This window comes from Podarcis tiliguerta, assembly GCF_965153285.1.
Source record: "Podarcis tiliguerta genome assembly, chromosome: 2".
NCBI classification, from domain to species: domain Eukaryota; kingdom Metazoa; phylum Chordata; class Lepidosauria; order Squamata; family Lacertidae; genus Podarcis; species Podarcis tiliguerta.
Window position 1 is genome coordinate 16,503,532 of NC_139535.1, and position 24,872 is coordinate 16,528,403.

General features: G+C 46.5%; 1 protein-coding gene across 1 annotated transcript in view; it reads right to left on the reverse strand.

The window, feature by feature from the left end:
- The window catches only part of GNL1 (G protein nucleolar 1 (putative)), a 30,593-nt gene that overhangs the window by 1,640 nt on the left and 4,081 nt on the right, over positions 1-24,872 (reverse strand). Inside the window, exons 2-11 of the mRNA XM_083425534.1 lie at positions 13,516-13,684; positions 9,110-9,246; positions 8,130-8,281; positions 6,620-6,691; positions 5,175-5,373; positions 4,594-4,689; positions 3,234-3,431; positions 1,964-2,142; positions 1,542-1,704; positions 1,033-1,173 (exon numbers count right to left, since the gene is read on the reverse strand). Of these exons, the coding sequence (XP_083281660.1) occupies positions 1,033-1,173; positions 1,542-1,704; positions 1,964-2,142; positions 3,234-3,431; positions 4,594-4,689; positions 5,175-5,373; positions 6,620-6,691; positions 8,130-8,281; positions 9,110-9,246; positions 13,516-13,684 (1,506 nt within the window). The remainder of the gene's footprint in view (positions 1-1,032; positions 1,174-1,541; positions 1,705-1,963; positions 2,143-3,233; positions 3,432-4,593; positions 4,690-5,174; positions 5,374-6,619; positions 6,692-8,129; positions 8,282-9,109; positions 9,247-13,515; positions 13,685-24,872) is intronic.

Here is a 24,872-nt window from a genome sequence, read left to right on the forward strand (position 1 = left end):
TACCAACAACAAACTTCGTTGGTCTCGAAGGTGCTACTGGAAGGAATTTTTTTATTTTGTTTTGACTACAGCAGACCAGCAAGGCTACCTACCTGTAACTAGATGATGATGATGATGACCTGAACCAATGGATTCAAGTTTCAAGAAAGGAGATTCCAATGAAACATAAGGAAGAACTTTCTGACACTAAGAACTGTTTGACAGTGGAACGGACTCCCTCGGGAGGTTGTGCACCCTCCATCACTGGAGGTTTTAAAGCAGACGTTGGATGGCCATCTGTCATGGATGCTTTTAAATTGAGATTCCTTATTGCAGACTAGATGACCCTCAGGGTCCCTTCCAACTCCACGATGCTATGAAAAGTACAGGTCCCAATGCTGAACCTTGGTGGCTTCACTTTCTCTACCTCTTCATTCAAAGAACTGCCCATTTATTCCTACTCTCTGCTTCCTGATAAAGGTAAAGGGACCCCTGACCATTAGGTCCAGTCGTGACCGACTCTGGGGTTGTGGCGCTCATCTCGCTTTATTGGCCGAGGGAGCCGGCGTACATCTTCCGGGTCATGTGGCCAGCATGGCTAATCCGCTTCTGGCGAACCAGAGCAGCGCACGGCAACACCATTTACCTTCCCGCCAGAGTGGTACCTACTTATCTACCTGCACTTTGATGTGCTTTCGAACTGCTGGGTTGGCAGGAGCAGGGACCGAGCAACGGGAGCTCACCCCGTCGTGAGGATTCGAACCGCTGACCTTCTGATCGGCAAGTCCTAATACTTAACCTTAATTCCTGATCCACCACAAAACCTCTTCTTCTTATCCCATGACTGTTAAGCTTACTCAGGAGTCTTTGCTGAGGCACCTTTGTCAAAAGCTGTTTTGGAAGTCCGAGTACACTATGTCAACCAGATCCCCTCTCTCTACATGCTCGTTGACATTGAATTCTAATAGGTTTGTGAGACAGGACTTTCCCTGCTGACTCTGCTTCAAGTGAGGCTTTTATATGCTTGGTTATTTTATCCTTAACCACAGGTACCTTTCCTTGCAGAGTAGCCCGGAGGCCTCATGCAGACACAGAGGCGCCCGTCCACTGCCAGGCGTAGGAGGCTATTGGCTGCTCGGTAGACGTCATTGCGGGCTCCCTTGGCAGTCTTGTAGCCGCGCTTCTCAGCCCAGGCTAAAAAGAGGGTAGAGATGGTGTCAGAGTTCACAGACGTATTGACAATGCTCAGCCTTCCTCCTAAATCAAGGGTTGCCAGCATGGACCCCACCCACCTGCATTATCCCAGACAATTGGCTGTGCTGAGTGAGGCTGGTAGTTGCTATCTGTGGCAGGGTTTTCCCAAACTGGGTCTCCAGCTGTTTTTGGACTACAACCCCCATCATCCCTAGCTAGCAGGAGCAGTGGTCAGGGATTATGGGAGTTGTAGTCCAAAAACAGCTGGCGACCCAAGTTTGGGAAACCCTGTCTACAACATCTGGGTTGGCTACCCTGTGCTAAACGGCAGCGCCATGCCCTCGCTGCACCCTCGTTTACCCTTTTACCTTCGCAGACATCCCAGGCGCACCACGGGGGCTCAGGTTTCCCATGTTCGGCATCCGGATGTTTCAGCTTGAGCAAGGCTTGGACTGGAATTCGGCTGGCCAGGAACCCCACAGACGTGTAGGGCTCCTGGATCTGGGAAATAGGGTAGATGCCAGCCAGGATCTAAAAATGAGAGCACAAGGGCACACCTGTTACAGGGCTTGCAGATCCCATGTATTACTCCGTGGAAGCAGATTAAGACACAAGAGATTTCCTTTCAACCAATGTGAGACCAACCAGACTTTTGAGTTCTGCTCCCCCTGCTGTAGAAACAACACAAATACCATCTCCCACCTTGTTCAACCTCACGCCCTCTCCCCCAAAGTCCCAGCAATAAATCCCTCCCAGATCGTTTGTCTCCTCTCCTACTTCACAAACTTACCTGCTGTTTTCTGTCCACAAGGGAGGGGAAGATGAGCCCAGGGCAGTCGCACAGCTTGACTGTGGGCGTCAGGAAGTAGGTCTGGAAGTACTTGGTGTGGCCTGGAGTGCGGGAGACGCTCACCACCTTGCGGCCCACCAAGCCATTTATGAGCGAGGACTTGCCCACGTTGGGAAAGCCTGTGAGGGAGGAAGAGGTATTGGAGGTCTTCAAGCAGAGGCTGGGCAATTGTATGTTGTGGATGCTCTGGTCATGGATGTCCTCTGAGGTCTACCTCCAAATGTGTTTGTGCTGCACCACTGGTGCATGTGGGGCCTCACAGTGAGGCAAGTCCTCACTCCCAATGAGCTTTAAAATCTAAACATCTTCAAGCTGAGCCTGGAAGCCATTTGTTGGGGATGCTCATGTCCTGCATTAGATACCCTACAAGGTCCACTGGTTTATTTATGCTGCGCCCTTGCTGCCTATGGGGCCTCAAGGAAAGGCAATGCAGGTGGGTCCTCACTCCCAATGAGCTTTAAAATCCAAAACAGGCAAGTGGGGAAACAGAGCGGGGGGGAGGGGGAGAGGTAAGGAAAGGATGGAAGGAATGTGGGCAGATACCACTGCATTTGCCTAAAGCAGCCTTTCTCAACCTGTGGGTCCCCAGATGTTGTTGAACTACAACTCCCATCACCCCTAGCTAGCAAGGCCAGAACTCAGGGATGATGGGAGTTGTAGTCCAACAACATCTGGGGACCCACAGGTTGAGAACCGCAGGCCTAAATGTTGGCTGCAGTGACAAATGAGGACTATGAGGATAAACCAAACCAAAGGCCATACATAAAAGGAGGGTTTAGAGGAGGGATTTGAAGGAAGGGAGAACTGTGTCATCAGGTTCCCATTCAGGAAGGCTGATCCATACATAATATAAAGAGCAGCAAATGAGGCAATCATTTAATAAAGCTTATTTCTTAAGCAAGTACAGTGGTACCTTGGGTTAAGAACTCAATTCGTTCTGGAGGTCCGTTCTTAACCTGAAACTTCTTAACCTGAGGTACCACTTTAGCTAATGGGGCCTCCCGCTACTGCTGCACAATTTCTGTTCTCATCCTGAAGCAAAGTTATTAACCCGAGGTACTATTTCTGGGTTAGCAGAGTCTGTAACCTGAAGCGTCTATAACCCGAGGTACCACTGTACTGATATAACCATTGCGGCCCAACTTAAGAGTCGACACTCAGCAGTTTCTAGCTGGATGTCTTTGTCCACCTGACCAGAGGGCGCACTCACCTACGCAGCCCACTGTCAGGATTCCATCCTTATAGATTTCCTGGGAGAAGCCCCCGGCTTCCATGGCCACATCCGTCTGATGCTCCACTAGTACAGCTGCGCTTTCGTCATCGTCGTCCTCTTCCTCCGAGTCTTCAAGCGGCAGGTGAGACGTAGCTGCATCCCGCTCGATTTTCTCCTTCCAGCTGCTCAAGTCCACTGGAGAAAAGAGGAAAGAGATGCCAGAAAAAGACCCACAACAAGCAGTGATGCAAACAGCACCACACGACCCGTTTTGGAATCTAAGGCTGAAATCCAATGCACAAATCCAAGCACAGGTGAAATTATGTGGAGCTTACTACCGCTTGAAAGAGAAGGAAAACTGGGCTGCACAAATATCGTATCAAAACTTTGTTGGGACTGTGTTACTCTCAATGCCTAGATTAGCTGGAGGGAACCTTAGAGCAGACACAAGCCTGGTCCATGTGCTATGTTAGTCATGGGTTAGTGTGAACACATAAGTACATGGGTGGTGCTGTGGTCTAAACCACTGAGCCTCTTGGGCTTGCTGATTGGAAGGTCAGCAGTTCGGATCCCTGAGACAGGGTGAGCTCCTGTTGCTCTGTCCCAGCTCCTGCCAACCTAGCAGTTCCAAAGCACACCAGTGCAAGTAGATAAATAGGTACCACTGTGACGGGAAGATAAATGGTTTCCGTCACAGTGTCCCGTTGCGCAAGCAGCAGTTTAGTCATGCTGGCCACATGACCTAGAAAGCTGTCTGTGGACAAATGCCGGCTCCCTCGGACTGAAAGCGAGATGAGCGCCGCAACCCCATAGTCGTCTTTGACTGGACTTAACCTTTACCCTTTTACCTTCCCAGAGGGAAGATCGTGGCTACTCTGCTCCCGCTCTAGTCCTGACCCTGCTGCACTGCTGTAAGCTAAGCCATGGTTTGGTAACCAAGGTTTGCTCTTGGTTTACAGGCCTGTGGTTTGTCTCAAAGAAACAAACCATGAGCAGAGGTTCAGATGTCACAGTAAACCAAACCGTGGCTTAACTCACGGTAGCACAGCAGCAGCAGTAGCAGAGGTGGAACAAAGCAGCCACGATCTCTCCAGGAGCCTTCACCTTCATGCTAAGCCATGCTTTGGCTCAGTGCTACATACAAACTGAGGCACAGAGTGCCTCTCCTTTATTTCTGAGGTTCCATTCACCTGGGCTAAAGAGGCTTCAGGATCAGAAAATGTGGCTTGAGTTCTGGGAGTTTTCCTTGTGTAAAGAACAAACAACAGGTGCTGACCTCCAGAAGAATTTTAGCCCTGGAGTAAAACAAACTCCGAAGGGGTAAGCCAAGAGCTCAGAGTGACGCATGCAAACTCACCTCTTCCAGCCACGATGCTCTCGCAAGCGCTCAGCAGCTGATCGGGCCCCATGGCTCTGCTCCAGCCCTTTCGACGCTTCCGGCGTTTCTTAAACACTGACAAGAGAGAAAACCCAGAAAATCAAGTCCTGGGAGCCAAGATTTCACCCAGCAGGGAAGTAAAGGGTGTGAGCGAACGTACCTCTTCCTAAAAAAGTAGTTGGATCTAAAGATTCAGAAAAAGGGAGGCAGGCAACCAAAGCAGCATTTTTGACTTCCATGCAGTTTAGGAAGGCATGGAAGTCAAAGGGGGTGTTTACATGTTGACTTATTGCTTCGAAAAAACAGATCTTTAATTTCTGTGTTTTATCTTTTCTACTTTCTCTTTTGAGTTCTTTTCTGTCTGTTTCTTCTGATTGTTTTCACTTGTTTTCTCTCTCTCCTTTTCTTTTCTCCTCCTTTCCCTTTTCTCCTCTTCTTCTCTATGTTTTTGATTTCATTTACATTTACGTTGGATTAAAAAATGATGTATGTGGTATCAGTTTTGTATCTCTTCTTTATAAACGCTAACGCAATTTATTGGAAAAAGAAAAAGGAAATACCAGTGCTGGGATCTTGGTCCTGTTGCGGGTAGGAAGTGAAGCAGATCACATGGATTTCGGGGAAGCGGCTCTTAAAGTAGTACTTCCAGGCCACCACCAGGGATGGGGGAGCCAGGTCAATCTTGTTCAGTACCAGGATGAGGTTCCTCTTCATCTGCTTAGTCACGAAGTCATAGAGGGCTGGGGAGAAGTTGATGACCTGGGCAGGAAGGGTTGGGGAAGGGAGAACCAAATTAAGTGAGAGGTCCCGAACAGTGAGAGCTAAGAATACATATTTCTTCCTTCATTCTTCTCTGTGACATAGATGTGATTAGAAGGTAAAGGTAAAGGTTCCCTGGACGGTTAAGTCCAGTCAAAGGTGACTATGGGGTTGCGGCGCTCATCTCGCTTTCAGGCCGAAGGAGCCAGCGTTTGTCCACAGACAGCTTTCCGGGTCGTGTGGCCAGCAGGACTAAACTGCTTCTTGCACAACAGGACACCGTGACGTAAACCAGAGCGCACAAAAACACTGTTTACCTTCCTGCTGCAGCAGTACCTATTTATCTACTTGCACTGGTGTGCTTTCGAGCTGCTAGGTTGGCAGGAGCTGGGACAGAACAACAGGAGCTCACCCCGTTGCGGGGATTTGAAACACCGACCTTCCGATCGGCAAGCCCAAGAGGCTCAGTGGTTTAGACCACAGGTGGCAAGATGCTTTTGGCCCAGAGATGGAAAGATGACAAGGTCCCTACCAGAGTGGAATGACAGGCTTAAGTTGATGGACTATGCAGAGATGGCAAAAATGACCGGGAAAATCAGAAACCAGGAAGACCAAAATGTTAACAAAGAATGGGGGAGATTTATTTGGGAGTTACCAATGTAAACAATTGAACTCAAATAAACACTTGTAATGTAACAAGGACTTTGGATGTAATGAACAATCAAATAATTGGAATGACTTAGAATATGCAGTAGAAAATGACAAGTACGGAACTCATGGAGGGAAGTCTAAAGATTCGAGAGAATCTTGTGTTTGTTTGTTTTATCTGTGATTCTGAAAGTAAATTTTAATTTGTAAAACCAAATAAAAATTAATATTAAAGAAACAGAATGTAGTGGCAGGTGGGGGTGACTTTATACAAAATGCCATTCCACATTGTCATGGGAGACACTGCCCCCAGGACCCAGAGCATGGGGCTCCTGAAGGATTCCCCCATTTTATTCTTAAGTGACTCTTAGCTAGGAATTCGCATTAAATTGCTACCCTAGGACCACACTTGGGGCGTGTAGAAAAATACTTTTTCGGGGGGAGGCAGCAGCCCATGGACTCAGCCCTAGAAATTGTCCTCCTGTTTAGCTAGTTAAATCGCATTAAAGGATCTGAGAAACCAAGTCAAAGGTCTGCGCAAACAAGGTCTATTGAGAACGAGCCACCAGTCATCAACAGAACTGCAAAGTGTCCTTACTGGGTGCCGGATGTCTGTAATGAGCAACACAATGTCGGACATCTCCAGGACACGCCACAGCTGCCTCCATGTCTACAAGAGAAACCAGGAGATTAGAAAAAGGCCTGTGTAAGATTACACTAGGCCTAAGCGGATTAAAAGGACCCCTTTGAACATGGGTCACAATGCTCGAAATCAAATTGGAGTCAGGACTGGTATCCCAGCAATCACAACTCCCCAAGGCTTAACTGGCACTTTGGAGCAGAATCAGCGAATGTCATTGTGTTTACACTGCACCCAAAACCCAAGAAAGAAAGAAAGAAAGAAAGAAAGAAAGAAAGAAAGAAAGAAAATGAAAAAATGAAAGCACATAGGAAAAAGCATGAAAACCGCGTGTTAGATTGTCATGTGTGAAAATCGCACATGTTGTCTCACTGGGTGCATGAATCCTGGGGAGCTGCTGTCAACTGCATCCTTTTCATTGCTTGTACACCCAGTGAAATATGCACATGTGCAATTGCCACATGATTCTCATGCTATTTTCTGCACAATAGCATTTCCTGTTTAGAAACGGCATAATATGTGAAGCGAATATCCATGGAAACAGAATTAGGCATCAACTAGTATTAATAGTTTCTTAAAGGACTGGAGGCAAAGGAAACAGTGCTGGTTCATAAGGCGGGGGGAATCCAAAATCTGCAGTTGGGCGCGATACCTTTATAAGGGCCAGCGTAAATGTCATAAAATAGTGAGCAAACTTTCACATTCTCCAGGACTCTGTCTGTTGAACTGAACATTAAGCAAAAAAGGGATGGGGGGGGGAGAGAAAGGAGCTGGTTTGATGATCTAGCTACAACCTGCATTTAGTCACAGCTTTTTGGTAGAGTGTAGGAGACAGCACACCAAATTGGATTAGGCTGGATCAGGTCTCAAGTTACACCGGGGGCTGCAGAGACAAAGGCCATATTCACACCATACATTTACAGCACTACAATACTTCTTTAAACAGTCTTGACTTCTGCCAAGGAATTCTGGGAGCTGTAGTTTGCTAAGGTTGCTGGGAGCTGGTAGGAGACCCCACAATTCCCCTCACATAGAGCTACAATTCCCAGAGTGGTTTATGACAACCAGTCCCTCTTCAGAGGGAACTCTGGGAATTGTAGCTCTGTGAGGGGAAATATATTGGGGAATCTCAACAACTCTCAGCACCCTTAACAAACTGCAGCAGCCAGAATTCCTTGGGGAGAAGCCATGACAGGTTAAAGTGGTATCGTTGTGTTTTAAAGGCGTGGCATGAATGTGGCTAAACAAACACAACACTTTGTCGCCCCAGCTCTTGCCTCAAAATAGCTGAAACCCTGAACCGTAAAAGCAAAGTTAATTACACAAGACAGCCAGTTACAAATCCTTTTTTGACACTTGACTCTGGCTGCATGAAAGGAATGGACTGGTGGAAAAGATCACCCCGCTCAGCTCCAACACAGCTGAACCATTCAGCCTGAGTTTCCTCTTAAGGCTTTTAAAGGCTCACCTCCAAATTGTGCTCAAAGTAGCTCAGCTGGCTTGGTGGGAATGTACTGTAGATATTCTCGAGATATTCCCGAAAACACTTCTCCTCTCGGGCTAAGAGCTGGTCCTTGGTCATCTGATAATTCCAGGGCGGGCGTTTTGGAAAATCCAGTGCTGAGAAAGATTAAGGATCAGTTGGAAGATATAGCCAATGTCTTGCAAGAAGCAGGAGAGAAGTTCTAAGGGAAAAAGCTACATCTCACATCAAGAAGCTTCCCTGATCACTCCAACTCCAATTGATGCTTTTCACTGATGGCTACCATTTGGAGAATCCAAGAAATATAAAGCCTTTCAGAAAGCCAGGACAAGGCTGCCATAATGATAAGAACGGGAACGGGAGGCTTACTGAACCGATGAAACGTGGGCAACATGGCAAGTTGCCAGGCCGTTAAGGAGTTTTAAACTTGTATGCGGTCACATTAATGTTATATATATCAAACCAGGGCTGCCATAAGTCCGGAATTTCCTGGACATATCCGAGATTCAACCATCAACAATAGCGTCCAGGTGGAATTTTCAGAAATCAGTTTAAATGTCCGGGAAAATCCAGGGTGTATTGCAGCCCATATCAGAAATGGTTTTTTGTTTGTTTTTTTGAGAATTCCATTAAAAATAGCTCAAAAACTTGTTTTTTGGATATTTCGCAAATAAAGCTCAACAACTTTGGCCAAAAAAAATAGCTCTAGATTTTCTCTTTAAAATGTGGCAACCCTTTATCAACCTACTGTTTAGTGATACGGGGAACTTTCATACTTAATCCCCTTTTTCCCCTATTGGGCCCATTCTTAAACCACCTGCATATGGTGCTTCCATAGGGCAAAACTGTCTGCTGCCTCCAGAGGCCAGGAGGGGTAGTGCTTTACAGAGGGAGGAAATCTTCAGCATTTTCCCCTGTCAGCCGAGACTCCCCAGGAATGCCTTAGCCAGATCCCCTTTGCTCACCTGAACCAGTCTTATAAACGTCTTCTATGTCCACCTCTGTCTCAACTTCTGGAGCAGGCTCCAAGATCTTCTCTCGGGCAATCTTTTTCCTCCGCTCCACCTCCTCTCTACTCTCCCGGTCAAAGTGCAGCCGGTATCTGTCAGGCAGGGGGAAAGCAGCGAAAGCAGGAAAGATCAGGCAGGAGCTAAAAGTGAGGGGCCATCCTTGGCTGAAATTCGCTGCCCAGCTTCCCACCCGAGGCCCAGAAACGGGCACGTCTTGCTCAGTTTTAGGATTACAGTGATTTAAGCAATACACGAACGACCTTAAGGTCTTCAAACAAAAACATCTTGGAGGTCCCGGGCCACAGATAAGTTAGGCTGGCCTCAACCAGAGCCAGGGCTTTTTCGGCTGTGGCTCCAATCTGGTGGAACGCTCTGTCACAAGAGACCAGGGCCCTGCGGGACTTGACATCTTTCCGCAGGGCCTGCAAGACAGAGCTGTTTCACCAGGCCTTTGGCCAGGGCACAGCCTGACCTCCTCCTTTGGCAATCCTCACAGAACTCTAGCCCAATGGTTGCCATTAACCTGATTTGAACTGATTTTATAATGAAATGATTTTAGAATGTTCTATCATTTTGCTGTTGTTAGCCGCTCTGAGCCCGGCTTCGGCTGGGGAGGGCAGGATATAAATAACATTTTATTATTATTTCATTAATACATCCGAAAGGAGGCCCAGGTTACCTGCCACATGAAAAAGCTGCAGCAAAGTATGTTGGAAATGCAAATAAAAAGAAGGCACGTTCTACCACATGTGGTGGACATGCAAGGTAACAAAAGCATTCTGGGAAATGATAAATAATGAGTTGGGGGGAAACGTTTAAAATAACATTTGTGGAAAAATCAGAGGCTTTTTTGTTAGGCATTATAGGTACAGAGATTCCAAAAGAGCAGAAAAGACTATTTATGTATGCGACACAGAGTGCTTCTGAAGTCCCAAAAATTGGAGACTTCAGAGCCCAGTGCAGAGCTCTTTGAAAGCCCCTGCGTGATGCTTTGAAGTCCCAATACAGCGGACAGGCAGTGTCATGCAAGGCTGTTTGCGAGGGTCTTATGAAGAGCCCAGTGCAGCATTTCAAAGTTCCCAACATTCAGCTGACTGCCGCAGCTTCCAAATGCCATGTCACCATAGCATCAGGTGATAGGCTTTCCTACCAGTCACAGCAGGTAGGAGAGATAAGGATCTGGTCTGCTGGCTGGATCTGCCTTTTCCACCTCTTACCTTAAAAAGCAGAGACATCACCTTGCCAACAAAGGTCCGTATAGTTAAAGCTATAGTTTTCCCAGAAGTGATGTATGGAAGTGAGAGCTGGACCATAAAGAAGGCTGATCACCAAAGAATTGGTGCTTTTGAATTATGATGCTGGAGGAGACTCTTGAGAGTCCCATGGACTGCAAGAAGATCAAACGCGTCCATTCTGAAGGAAATAAGCCCTGAGTGCTCACTGGAAGGACAGATCGTGAAGCTGAGGCTCCAATACTTTGGTCACCTCATGAGAAGAGAAGACTCCCTGGGAAAGACCCTGATGCTGGGAAAGATGGAGGGCACAAGGAGAAGGGGACGACAGGACGAGATGGTTGGACAGTGTTCTCGAAGCTAATCAGCATGAGTCTGACCAAACTGCGGGAGGCAGTGGAAGACAGAAGTGCCTGGCATGCTCTAGTCCATGGGGTCCCGAAGAGTCAGACACGACTAAATGACTAAACAACAAAACCTTAAATGAAACAAAGCAATAACAAACAATAGTAGCATCATGGATGCCCTTGCTACTGGCGACCTGTTCCATTCATTCATATTTGTCCCTTCCCCAGTTAGTTGAGAAGGGATTTCGCGGGCTTCTAAAGTCTCACTCCATCCTTGTACTGGCCAAGTTTTTGCAGGGATGTTTATCTTCAGGGATGAAATTACACCACATGCCTTAAGAGTATTCTCTCAGCCTACCTCATAGGGCCAGGTGGAAAAGAGATATGGGTTATGAAATAAGAGTGCAATAAAAGTGCTGCAGAAAACTATACAAGAGCCTGCCTCACATCAAGTTGGATCACTGATCCATGAGGCCCAGTAAGGTCCTCTGACTGGAGCTGTTCTCTAACAAGGAACATGGGTGGCTGTGATCAAGGACCACAATGGCCGCATTCTCCCTCTGAATGCCTGATGCTGGAATTCACAAGTGGGGCAATGTCAGGGGTTAAACCCAAGACTTTCGCCATGCAAGACACACATTCTAGCAACAAGCTGCAGACTCCGCTGAGTGCCTGGTTTTCATTTCCATGGAATATATACAAAAAAAGAGAGAGAAAATCCAAGTCTGGTGGTGGGAAACTGTAATGGTTCTAGGGGTTGCTCGTGCGTAAGTTGCTGTTACTCCTGGCTAGGTTGCCTGGTTGAACCCTTTCTGTCTGGACAGCCTCAAGTTCCGTGGCTGCCTCAGTCGCTGGCAGAATCCGTCAGTGGGCATTTCTTAAACCTCTTCCAGCATAGAAGCTGTTTGACGCCCAGTCTCCTCCCCCTTTGCCTGCGCGGAAGTTTTCTGCGCAAAGTGGGTGTGGGCAGCGGAGTACTCGTGCCCTCTCCGTTGGTCTCCTGCGAAGAGTCCTGGAGCCACCTCTCCGATTCCTCCATCTCCCCCCCTTCTCCACTGGTGTTACACTGATTTCCTTCCCCAGCGGATGGGCTACCCCTCCTCCTACTTGGACCCTCTCCACCATCGTCCTGGAGCCTCCTCTCCGCCTCCTGCTCTGATGGCAGTTCCCTGACAGAAACTGTAGACAGAACTCTCTGCTCCAGGAGGAAAGATAGTGTTCATGAGAACACAAGCCAATAGTGTTGCGTGCTCACGTGAACATTGTGACTTACTTTCGCATGCATGATTTAACCCCCCACAGGAGGAGGGTTATGTGGTGATACTGACAGCTCTTCCCTGTTCTGCCTTCTAAAGGAGAACTTGCCCTTTGCTCTATGTTGCACTCAGAGGCACAACAGGAAATGGTGGAGCATGGCCTATTCTGGTAATGTTCACAAGTCGGGAGAAACGTTTCCTACATCCTCCTGACGTGCAAGTACAGGCGTTAAAAGCACGTAGCTGACTTCTTAAATGTTCGCGTGCACGTGTGAAGGAAAGGGATTTCTGCCGTGAAGATGTCAGAGCAGCAGAATCACAATTTTGAAAGCAGGTCCCTGAGCATATCAGGGAAAGAGCATATCAGGGCGCCCTGTTCAGCTGAGGGGAATTCAAAGGAAGGACAAGAATGGAGGACTCACTGTCTCATGTGCAGCAAAATTATCACACCTAAGCTAAGAACAACCAACACATTCTGGCCACAAAAGTTGTACTTTCATCGAGTAGGCCCAGGCCGTTAACCAACGTCCATGAAAAAAAGAATTTGCCACATAAGGAAATAAATGGGTTAGAGGAGGCATGGGGAACTTATGGCTCTCCAGATATCAGTGGACTACAAATCCCATCACCCCTAGATGGGACTGATGGGAATGGAAGTACAACCACATCAGGAGGATGATAGGCTTTCTGGCCCTGAATCACTCTAATCCAGGGATGATTAATTTATGGCCCTGCAGATATTGTGGGACTCCGGCTCCCATCAGTCCTGGCAACATGGCCAATGGACAAGGGTGAGGGGATTTGTAGTCCAATGCCACCCAGAGGCCCACAAGCCTTTTCACCACTGCAAGTAGCTGGAAAGTCAGATCCATATTATGGCTGTTCAATCTTATTAGCATAATCAAACATGCATGTTATGGTTACGCTGGGCACACGTGTGGGCGGGAGGGCTTACCAGGAGAAAGGGGCTCCTCCAATGAGAATCAGGTGGACTCCATTGTAATTGCCCAGAATGCCTTGCAGCAACAGCGCTGCTATGCGGGGCATTGTGGTAAATACAAAGGCAGCTGCTTAGCATTCATTGGAGAGTAGGAAGAGCAGGGTCCAAGGGAGTGGTTTTAGTAGCAATCGGCTCTCAGCAGCTGCCCAAGATGTTGCCATCTTCTCAGACCAGGAGCCACATCAGCTGAGGCCATGGGGCTTAGAGTTAAGCAACATCTGGAGGGTTCTCCATCCCTGAAGCAGGAGCTTTCTCCAGCAGGAGGGGCACCGAAAGACGAAGAGGAACACAGGGCATCAGCAGGGTGGGATGGAAACAGGTTTCAGCTAACTGGGTCTCAACCCATGTAGGTCCCTGAAAGCTGGGAACAAGCACTGTGAATTGGGCTCAGGCAATGGAACGGGGTCTGGGGAGCTCATGCGAGAATATGTCCCTGATGAAGAACGTATCTTAAAAGTTGTCGGGCAGCTTCAGCCCCTCCCCGGATGCCTCTTCGAATCAAGCGCAGCGAAATCCCCCGCATTACCTATTGGGATCGTAGCCATGTTCTCCCGGCTTGCGTACTTGAGGCTGCTGGTTCAGCTTGCGCACCTGCAGAGAGAACGACTCGCTGTCCGACGTGTCCGTATGGTCCTCGTGCCTGTCGTGGCTGCCACTCCGGCTGTTGGAGCTGGACCTCACGCCATCTTGAAAGCCTGGAGGGACAAGCAAAGGGGAAGTGAGCAGAGAGGCCCAGTCGTAACTCTGAAACCCCAGGGAAGGAATTCAAAGTAGTGCTAAGTAGACCACGCGGGACTGGGACGCGGGTGGCGCTGTGGGTAAAAGCCTCATTGCCTAGGGCTTGCCGATCGAAAGGTCAGCGGTTCAAATCCCCGCGGTGGGGTGCGCTCCCGTTGTTCAGTACCAGCGCCTGCCAACCTAGCAGTTCGAAAGCACTCCCGGGTGCAAGTAGATAAATAGGGACCGCTTACTAGCGGGAAGGTAAACGGCGTTTCCGTGTGCGGCTCTGGCTCGCCAGAGCAGCGATGTCACACTGGCCACGTGACCCGGAAGTGTCTCCGGACAGCGCTGGCCCCCGGCCTATAGAGTGAGATGGGCGCACAACCCTAGAGTCTGTCAAGACTGGCCCGTACGGGCAGGGGTACCTTAAGTAGACCACTCTGCCTGTACAAAAGCTTCTGTTCTCCTGATGATGGAACTATCTGCCCTCCCATTGCTGTTCTGGGGGTTCACACGACCCCCTCACAATTTCTGGGAGGCATAGGGGGAATTAGCATATTTTCCCATCTATAAGACGCCCCCTATTTTGGGGGACTCAGATTTAAGAAAATGGGGGGAGATGGCCCTTAATTTTTGACATTAGTCTTATACACGGAAAAATACGGTATATAATGATTTAAATCACTAGTCAGTAAGACTTGATTTAAATCCTTTTTTTTTTTTTTACAGAAAGGCTCGTTCTTGCTGGTATCATCTTAATATTTACAACCTGGTTTCATTTTTGGAATAATAAATTTTCAGAGTAGTTTTTACAGTTCTATCAAAAATGACTGATTTGGTTATACTATTAGAAATACATAGGCAGATAATTATGAAATTACTGTGAGGTTTAATAAGTTAACTGTTTATATTTGGACAACTTTTCTGCTGTACTTTATTGGAAGGAGAAAAATAATCATTTCCTTAATAACAATTTAAACAATTTATTTAACTAAAACAATAACATTATAGCATATGTATCCATGTTTGTCAACTAAGTTTAAAAAAAAACTTAGTCTGAGTTTTAGCAAACATGAAAAACTTTAAACAAATCCTTATTTCCTGATGAATAGCCTTTGGACTATAATGTAACTTAAACAGAAAACTATCCGTAAGAAGATTTTTTTTCTCCAAAACCATTTCATTTTAAAAATCTGATTTAGATCAGAAAATTCCTATTTAAATAAATAAATAAATAAAGCCAAATTTTATTTATTTATTTTATTTTAAATATTGTTGGTTTTTATCCACCCTGACTGAAAACCACACCAGGGGTGGGAAGCAACGGGTTCCCAGATGTTGTTGGGACTACAACTCCCATCATCCTTGACCACTGACCATGCTGGATGGTAATCATGGGAGTTGGAGTCCACCTCCTCTGATATAAACCAGAATTCCATTATCACTTGAAGAAGAGACACGAAGGCTCCAAACCACCAGATACCCGTCGAAATTATAAGAGGGCAGAGGGAGTGGGATTTGAGGGTCACGTTGCAATACTGAAGGCAAATGGCTCCCAGGCAGGATTCTGCGGAGGCAGCAAAAGGGGTTTAAAGTAGACAAGAACACCACCGCACCTTGGACTCTCCCCACATTTTGGGCCAGGGTGTGCACCGTAACTAAAAGCAGGGATAGGTGTTTGCAGACTTAACAGAGGGAGGTAGAACTAAAGGGATTCCAGGGCTCATTCCTACGAGGGCAACAGAGCCTAATCGAGGGAGGAATCCAGTTCTTGAAGGCCAAAGGAAGGAGAAAGGACAGGCCACTGGCGCTTCTGTTGTCGATTCTGAAACAACTCCTCAACAGGAGGTGTAGAGAGGGTGATTTGTCCAAAAGAGCTGCAACAGTCTTGCTGGTTGTTTCTGAGGGGATTTTGAGGCCGAGAAGGGGCTCAAAAGGCAGGAAACAGATGACTCACCCAAGGGTGGGGTCTGTAAGTCTTGCTATCGACAGCTCCCAGCCCACATCTGCAAAGCCGGGCTGTGGTGTTGGCAGGCGGGGAGGATAAAGAGCCAGCCATTTTTCCAAATCATGAAACAGAAGACCCAGCCCCTAATTCGTGGAGCGGAGAACTCGACTAACACAGAGCAATCCCCTCAGCACCAATCATTTACATACGAAGACATATTTTGCTTTGCCCATACGCTTGCATGGGATGGGTGGGCAGACCGCCCACCGGACTAGATTCTGAAGTACAACTTTCCCAGTGCCAATTGGGCTTACTGGCTGTTAATGGTCAGGCCAATGCAACAGTGCCACTGCCTTCTCTTCCAGCAGACACACCTGAGAGTATGCCTCTCCCCATATTTCTGTTCTCAGTCATAACATTTTAATCTGGCCCTCAGGAAGAAGGTCTTTGATCCTTGCAACACGTTCCTGTTTTTCCTGTTTGCTTCCAAGGATAGGCTGATTTATAACCCTGCATCCAGAGCCCCTACGCCAGCCAGCAGTAGGCAGATGTCAGGCCAGATCTCAGCAGATGATTGGCATGCAAAAGGTCCTCACAGTTCAATCCGCAGCATGTCCCAGTGGGCAAGGTAGACATTCCAGTCCAACAAGCTCGAAAGATGCTGATGGTCAGTGTAGACCAGTGTTTCCCAAACTTGGAGATCCAGCTGTTTTCGGACTACAACTCCCATCATCCCTAGTTAGTTAGCAAGACTAGCGGTCAGGGATGTTGGGAACTGTAGTCCGAAAACAGCTGGTGACCCAAGTTTGAGAAACCCTGGTGTAGACAATGGTGAGCTACATGAAACAATGGTCTGACTTGGTACAGTGGTACCTCTAGTTAAGAACTTAATTCATTCCGAAGATCTGTTCTTAACCTGAAACCGCTCTTAACCTAAGGTATCGCTTTAGCTAATGGGGCCTCCAGCTGTTGCCGCCACACAACTTCTGTTCTCATCCTGAGGTAAAGTTCTTAACCCGAGGTACTACTTCTGCGTTAGCGGAGTCTGTAACCTGAAGTCTCTGTAACCTGAGGTGTCTGTATTCCGAGGTACCACTGTATAAGGAAGTTTCCCATTTTTGGGGGTTGTTTAGTAAAGCAAGAAGCTCATCATGAAGAAGGTCACCCTTCAGATATCCTGGTCCCAGTGGCTTTAATGGCCGTTACCAACATTACAGAAAAAAATCCATGCACAATTAGTTCATGGGAACATTAAGTTTGAAGCCGAGTCCCTCTATCCACCACTTTAGGACTGGGGAACATGTGTTCCTCCAGATGTTGCAGGACTACAACTCCCATCATCTCTGATCACTGGCCACACTACCTAGAGGAGTTGGAAGGAGAATTCAAGCTACCTCCCCTGCATGCACTGAATAGGCAAGGAGAAAGACTGTGATGTGGCCCTGCCTTCAAAACCGCAAACGAAGAACACAGAAATAAATTAATCTCACCTGAAGAACCACCACAGGACTCCCTATTTGCTTATATGTTCATGTGAGCAAAGCTACTACTATAATGCCCCAATTATGGACGGTGTGTGTGTGTGGAACCTAAAAGTTTTGGCCAGAAGTCAGGGAGTGGGATACAGTGGAACCTCGGGTTGCGAACGTGATCCGTGCGGGAGGCACGTTTGCAACCTGCAGCATTCACAACCCACAGCGCTGCGTCAGCACACGTGCAGGTTGCGATTTGGTGTTTCTGTGCATGCGCCAAAACCTGGAAATAACCCGTTCTGGTACTTCGGTGCGGTGCGCAACCCGAAAACACGTAACCTGAAGCTTCTGTAAACCAAGGTACAGTGGTGCCTCGCAAGACGAAATTAATCCGTTCTGCGAGTCTCTTCGTCTAGCGGTTTTTTCGTCTTGCGAAGCAACCCTATTAGCGGATTAGCACTATTAGCGCTATTAGCGGCTATTAAAGGCTTAAGGGATTCGTGGATTAGCTGCTAAAAGGCTATTAGCAGTTTAGCGCCTTAGAAAAAGGGGGTGGGGAGCGGGAAAAAACCTCAAGAATCGCAAGACATTTTTGTCTTGCGAAGCAAGCCCATAGAGAAATTCGTCCTGCAAAGCACCTCTGAAAACGGAAAACCCTTTCGTCTAGCGGGTTTTCCGTCTTGCGAGGCATTCGTCTTGCGGGGCACCACTGTACCACTGTATATGGATTTCATTAACAGCTCCACAGCTTTCCATCCATGATTTCAAGCACTGTGCAGTTATATATTTACTGTATTTTTCACTCTATAGGACGCACCAGACCATAGGACGCACCGGACCATAGGAGGGGGAGAACTGTTAGGATATTTCCGTTCCACCTTAAAAGGGAGCAGGCTTTGTGAGTCACAGAGTCTGCGTATTTCCTGTTCACAGGAAGTTTATGTTTGTACATAGCTTTCGTTCTCTCTCTGTGCCTGAGACATCGAAGCAGGCAGTCATGTTTTTTCTTTGTTCTGACCAGCGCTGAATAAAGTTGAAAATAATACTCTCCTGAGTGCACCTTTCGTTGTGCGAACTCTGCTGATAGAGCGTGCACGAGCTCTGGAATGTGGCAAGCTATTTCTGAGGCCTCGTGTCGCTAATTGACTGATACTGCGTGTCTACGGGAGATCGATGGATCCCACTGGAGGCGACGTGGAGTCATGATGGCCTCTGTCCCCCTGGCAGTATTCCAACAAGAACAGGGGGGGAAAAATTCTCCCCCTCTCTGCTCAGCGCCCCTTCAGCAAAGCGGCAGGAGAAACGGAGCCCTTTCCATTTCTCCTCCCGCTTCGCTGAAGGGGCGCTGCACAGAGAGGGAAAACTGTGCAGCGCCTCTCCAGCGAAGCAAAGCCTGGAGAGCAAGAGGGATCGGTGTGCACCGACCTCTCTTGCTCTCCAGGCTTCAGGCAGCTATCCGCAAGCCTTCAGAGACAGCTATCCTGTCCGAAGGCTTGCGGGTAGCTGCCTGAAGCCCCCGGAGAGCAGCGCGAACTGCCGCTGCACTCCGGGGACTTCAAGCGGCTTCAGCGAAAGTAACGCGAAGCCTCCGGAGCGCGGGGGGAGCTCTCCCTCTGCGCTTTGGAGGCTTTGCGTTGCTATCGCTGAAGCCAAGGAGCCTGCATTCGCTCCATAGGACGCACACACATTTCCCCTTCATTTTTGGAGGGGGAAAAGTGTGTCCTATAGAGCGAAAAATACGGTACTTCCCAAAAGCTTTGCCCGATCCACCATTTAAGCTGAGCTTCGACATCTTGATGCGTGCAGGCAGGGGGGGCTGGTGAAACGGTCATACTTCTCTAATCTAGTCACGTTTGAAAAGGTCGAATCTGGCGTGCGACAGCGATATCCCTCAGTTGTCTCTAAAGTATTTAGTTTTTGATTTGACAGCAGCAACGAATCTGCAAGGCTATTAAAAAGGGATTGTGATGGGCGGGGAAGTATAAAGTTAAGAACCTTCGGGGACGACGTGATCATCACTACTGAAAATCTGATAGAATGTGTCCCAAGAACAATAAAATGTATAAATGAATTTGGACACCTAGCTGGCTTTAAGATAAAACTATAAAAAAAACTATTAGTAAAAAATATGGGGAATCAAGAAAAAAGTGAGCTACAAAAATCATAGAATCATAGAATCATAGAGTTGGAAGAGACCACAAGGGCCATCGAGTCCAACCCCCTGCCAAGCAGGAAACACCATAAGAGCACTCCTGACATATGGTTGTCAAGCCTCTGCTTAAAGACCTCCAAAGAAGGAGACTCCACCACACTCCTTGGCAGCAAATTCCACTGTCGAACAGCTCTTACTGTCAGGAAGTTCTTCCTAATGTTTAGGTGGAATCTTCTTTCTTGTAGTTTGGATCCATTGCTCCGTGTCCGCTTCTCTGGAGCAGCAGAAAACAACCTTTCTCCCTCCTCTATGTGAAATCTCAGGGTTGGAGATTAAAAAAAGATGAAATATCTCGGCATATGGATGACAACAAGAAATATAGACCTATTTCAAGAAAACTACGTTAAAGTATGGAAGGAGATAAAGAGAAATTTAGAAACTTGGAATAGGCTACATCTATCATTTTGGGGCCGTATCTCAACAGTAAAGATGAATATATTGCCTAGAATGATATTTCTATTCCAAACCATGCCAATTCTAGGAGGCATGGAATGTTTTAAGAAGTGGAAAAGAGAAGTGGAAAAGAGATCTAGCCAGGTTTGTATGGAATGGGGAAAAACCTAGAATAAAATATAAATTACTTATTGATCGGAGAAAGAGAGGAGGATTTGACCTATCTGACCTGGAATTATATCATGTTGCAGCAGGTCTGACCTGGTTAAGGGAGTGGATTAAGTTAAAAGATACTGATGTGTCAGATCTGAATGGAGTAGGCACTCGTTTTCATAGAATCATAGAATCATAGAGTTGGAAGAGACCACAAGGGTCATCGAGTCCAACCCCCTGCCAAGCAGGAAACACCATCAGAGCACTCCTGACATATGGTTGTCAAGCCTCTGCTTAAAGACCTCCAAAGAAGGAGACTCCACCACACTCCTTGGCAGCAAATTCCACTGTCGAACAGCTCTTACTGTCAGGAAGTTCTTCCTAATGTTTAGGTGGAATCTTCTTTCTTGTAGTTTGGATCCATTGCTCCGTGTCCGCTTCTCTGGAGCAGCAGAAAACAACCTTTCTCCCTCCTCTATGTGACATCCTTTTATATATTTGAACATGGCTATCATATCACCCCTTAACCTCCTCTTCTCCAGGCTAAACATGCCCAGCTCCCTTAGCCGATCCTCATAAGGCATTGTTTCCAGGCCTTTGACCATTTTGGTTGCCCTCCTCTGTACACGTTCTAGTTTGTCAGTGTCCTTCTTGAACTGTGGTGCCCAGAACTGGACACAGTACTCCAGGTGAGGTCTGACCAGAGCAGAATACAGTGGCACTATAACTTCCCTTGATCTAGATGCTATACTCCTATTGATGCAGCCCAGAATTGCATTGGCTTTTTTAGCTGCCGCGTCACACTGTTGGCTCATGTTAAGTTTGTGGTCAACCAAGACTCCTAGATCCTTTTCACATGTACTGCTCTCAAGCCAGGTGTCACCCATCTTGTATTTGTGCCTCTCATTTTTTTTGCCCAAGTGCAATACTTTACATTTCTCCCTGTTAAAATTCATCTTGTTTGTTTTGGCCCAGTTCTCTAATCTGTCAAGGTCGTTTTGAAGTGTGATCCTGTCTTCTGGGGTGTTAGCCACCCCTCCCAGTTTGGTGTCATCTGCAAATTTGATCAGGATGCCCTTGAGTCCATCATCCAAGTCGTTGATAAAGATGTTGAATAAGACCGGGCCCAAGACAGAACCCTGTGGCACCCCACTAGTCACTCTTCTCCAGGATGAAGAGGAACCATTGATGAGCACCCTTTGGGTCCGGTCAGTCAGCCAGTTACAAATCCACTGAGTGGTAGCATAGTCAAGACCGCATTTTACCAGCTTCTTTACAAGAATATCATGGGGCACCTTGTCAAATGCCTTGCTGAAATCAAGGTAGACTACATCCACTGCGTTCCCTTCATCTACCAGGCTTGTAATTCTGTCAAAAAATGAGATCAGGTTAGTCTGACATGACTTATTTTTCAGAAATCCATGCTGACTATTGGTGATCACAGCATTCCTTTCTAGGTGCTCACAGATTGTTTGCTTAATGATCTGCTCCAGAATCTTCCCTGGTATTGATGTTAGACTGACTGGGCGGTAATTATTTGGGTCCTCTCTTTTCCCCTTTTTGAAAATAGGGACAACATTTGCCCTCCTCCAGTCTGCCGGGACTTCGCCTGTTCTCCAGGAATTCTCAAAGATGACTGCCAGTGGTTCTGAGATCACATCTGCCAGTTCTTTTAATACTCTTGGATGCAGTTCATCTGGCCCTGGAGACTTGAATACATCTAAACTAGCCAAGTATTCTTGTACTATCTCCTTAGTTATTCTGGGCTGTGTTTCCTCTGCTGAATCATTTCCTCCAAATTCTTCAGGTCGGGCATTGTTTTCTTTATCGGAGAAGACTGAGGCAAAGAAGGCATTGAGGAGTTCAGCCCTTTCTGTGTCCCCTGTTTGCATTTCACCATCTTCTCCTCTGAGTGACCCCACTGTTTCTTTGTTCTTCCTTTTGCTACGAACATACCCATAGAAGCCTTTTTTGTTGCTTTTAACCTCTCTAGCAAGCCTGAGTTCATTCTGTGCTTTAGCTTTTCTGACTTTGTGTCTACACGTGCTGGCTATTTGTTTGAATTCCTCTTTGGTGGTTTCCCCCCTTTTCCATTTTTTGTACACATCCTTTTTTAATCTTAACTCAGTTAAAAGTTCTTTAGATAGCCACCCTGGCTTCTTTAGGCACCTTCCATGTTTCCGTCTCATTGGTATTGCCTGAAGTTGTGCTTTTACTATCTCCCTCTTAACAAACTCCCAGCCATCATGAACTCCCTTTCCTTTTAGTATTACTGTCCATGGGATCTCACCCAGCACTTCCCTAAGTTTTATGAAGTCGGCTTTCTTAAAGTCAAGAAATTGAGTCCTAGTATGCTTGGCTGCTCCTTTCCGTTGTATAGTAAACTTCAGAAGAGCATGATCACTTGCGCCTAATGATCCTTCCACTTCTACCCCATTAACCAGGTCATCGACATTGGTTAGGACCAGATCTAAAATGGCTGTTCCTCTTGTTGCTTCTCCCACTTTCTGGACAATGAAGTTGTCTGCAAGGCCAGTGAGGAATCTGTTTGACCTTATGCTCTTGGCTGAGTTTGATATCCAACAAATATCTGGGTAATTGAAGTCCCCCATTACTACTATCTCCCTTCCTTTTGCATGCTTGGCCATCTGTTCCAGGAAGGCATCATCTATGTCCTCCGTTTGGCTTGGGGATCTATAGATGGCATGCATACCTAATAGATGAAAAGGTGAGAGTCCACAAGGGTTTTATGCACCATATTATAAGGAAATCGTTGTAAAAAATATGGATGAAATATAAAGGGATCCTAGAACCCAAAACACCTTGGTGGACCTCACCCTTAGAAATCATGACCGTAAAGAGAAAGAATATGAATAACAACTGGGCAACATAGAAGTTATTACTGGAAGAGAGGAAAATAATAAATTGAAAGACTATAAGGAAGTTTAAAAAATATTTGAACGATTGGCTGCAATATTTTCAAATTAATCAGAGATTGCCAAAAGATAAACAACAAGGATCTGAGAAAGAAATTTCAAGATTGGATGAGTACTTAATCCAATCTAAAAGTAAACATATTTCCAAATTATATGATTTGCTCCTAGAATGGGAGGTAGAGGAGGAGCAAGTGAAGACAGTGATGGTAAAGTGGGCCCCAGATTTAGGGAAAAATATTATGATGAGCCAATGGGAACGGCTGTGGAAAAGGGATATTAAATTTACGGTGTGCTATAATTTAAGAGAGAATGTAATAAAAATGCAATATAGATGGTATCTGACCCCAGTTAGACTGGCAAAAATGTGTAAAAACTGTAGTGATGTTTATTGGAGATGCAACAACGGGGCAGGAAGCTTTCTACACATGTGGTGGGAGTGCAAAGAGATAGTGGGATTCTGGGAAAACATTTACAACGAATTGAAAAAGATGTTTAGATTTTCATTTGGGGGAAAAACAGAATCCTTTCTCCTAGGTATCATGTCAGAGGAAATAAAAAGAACAGTCAGACCAATATTTATGTATGCAACTACAGAGGCAAGATTAATTGCCAAATATTGGGAAAGCAGCAGTGTCCTAACTAAAACAGACTGGTTATCTAAAATGATGGAATACTTCCATATTGCCGAATTAACAGATAGAATAATAATAATCATCATAATCATAATAATTTTTATTTATACCCCGCCCTCCCCAGCCAAGGAGGGGATATGGTACAAAGAGTGAATAAGGAGTGGGCTATCTGTAAGGAATACATCAAAATCTATGTGGAAAAAGTAGAACTTTTGACAGATATTGAGTGAATCCAGAAAATGATTAGAGTGAAAGCAGAGTAAAGTTAAGATAGAAGAAGAGTTAAAGAAATAATGAAATGTGTTTAAACTAATTGGAAAAATAAAGTAGCGTAACAAGAATGACTGAAAGTCAAGTCACTTGGTGGGTGTCCGTGTGGGGTAGGTGTGTAGGTATGTTGATATGTATACTATAAAAAGGTAAAGGTACCCCTGCCCGTACGGGCCAGTCTTGCCAGACTCTAGGGTTGTGCGCTCATCTCACTCTAGAGGCCGGGAGTCAGCGCTGTCCGCAGACACTTCCGGGTCACGTGGCCAGCGTGACAAGCTGCATCTGGCGAGCCAGCGCAGCACACGGAACGCCGTTTACCTTCCCGCTGGTAAGCGGTTCCTATTTATCTACTTGCACCCAGAGGTGCTTTCGAACTGCTATGTTGGCAGGCGCTGGGACCGAACGACGGGAGCGCACCCCGCCGCGGGGATTCGAACCGCTGACCATGCGATCGGCAAGTCCTAGGCGCTGAGGTTTTACCCACAGTGCCACCCGCGTCCCATGTATACTATAGGTAGGTATAATATAGAGTAATGTAGGTATGTTTTATGCTATGAAAATAAGGCAGTCTGTTGTGTATATGTATTGTGTAAATGCAAATGTATGTGTTTTATATGTTAATAATAATAATATTAGCAAGCAACATTCCCATCAGCGTATTCAAATAAAAGCAAACACAAAAGGAATGTTGTGTAAAGCAATTCGATTATTAATGCAGTTCGATACAAACTTATATTAATAAAATAGTAATAATAATAATAAATAAATAAAAATAATAATGGGACACGGGTAGTGCTGTGGGTTAAACCACAGAGCCTAGGACTTGCCAATCAGAAGGTCGTGGTTCGAATCCCCGCGACGGGGTGAGCTCCCGTTGCTTGATCCCTGCTCCTGCCAAACTAGCAGTTCAAAAGCACGTCAAAGTGCAAGTAGATAAATAGGTACCGCTTCGGCGGGAAGGTAAATGGCCTTTCCGTGCGCTGCTCTGATTTGCCAGAAGCGGCTTAGTCATGCTGGCCACATGACCCGGAAGCTGAACGCCGGCTCCCTCGGCCAGTAAAGCGAGATGAGCGCCACAACCCCAGAGTTGGTCACGACTGGACCTAATGGTCAGGGGTCCCTTTACCTTTACTTTAATAATTATCAG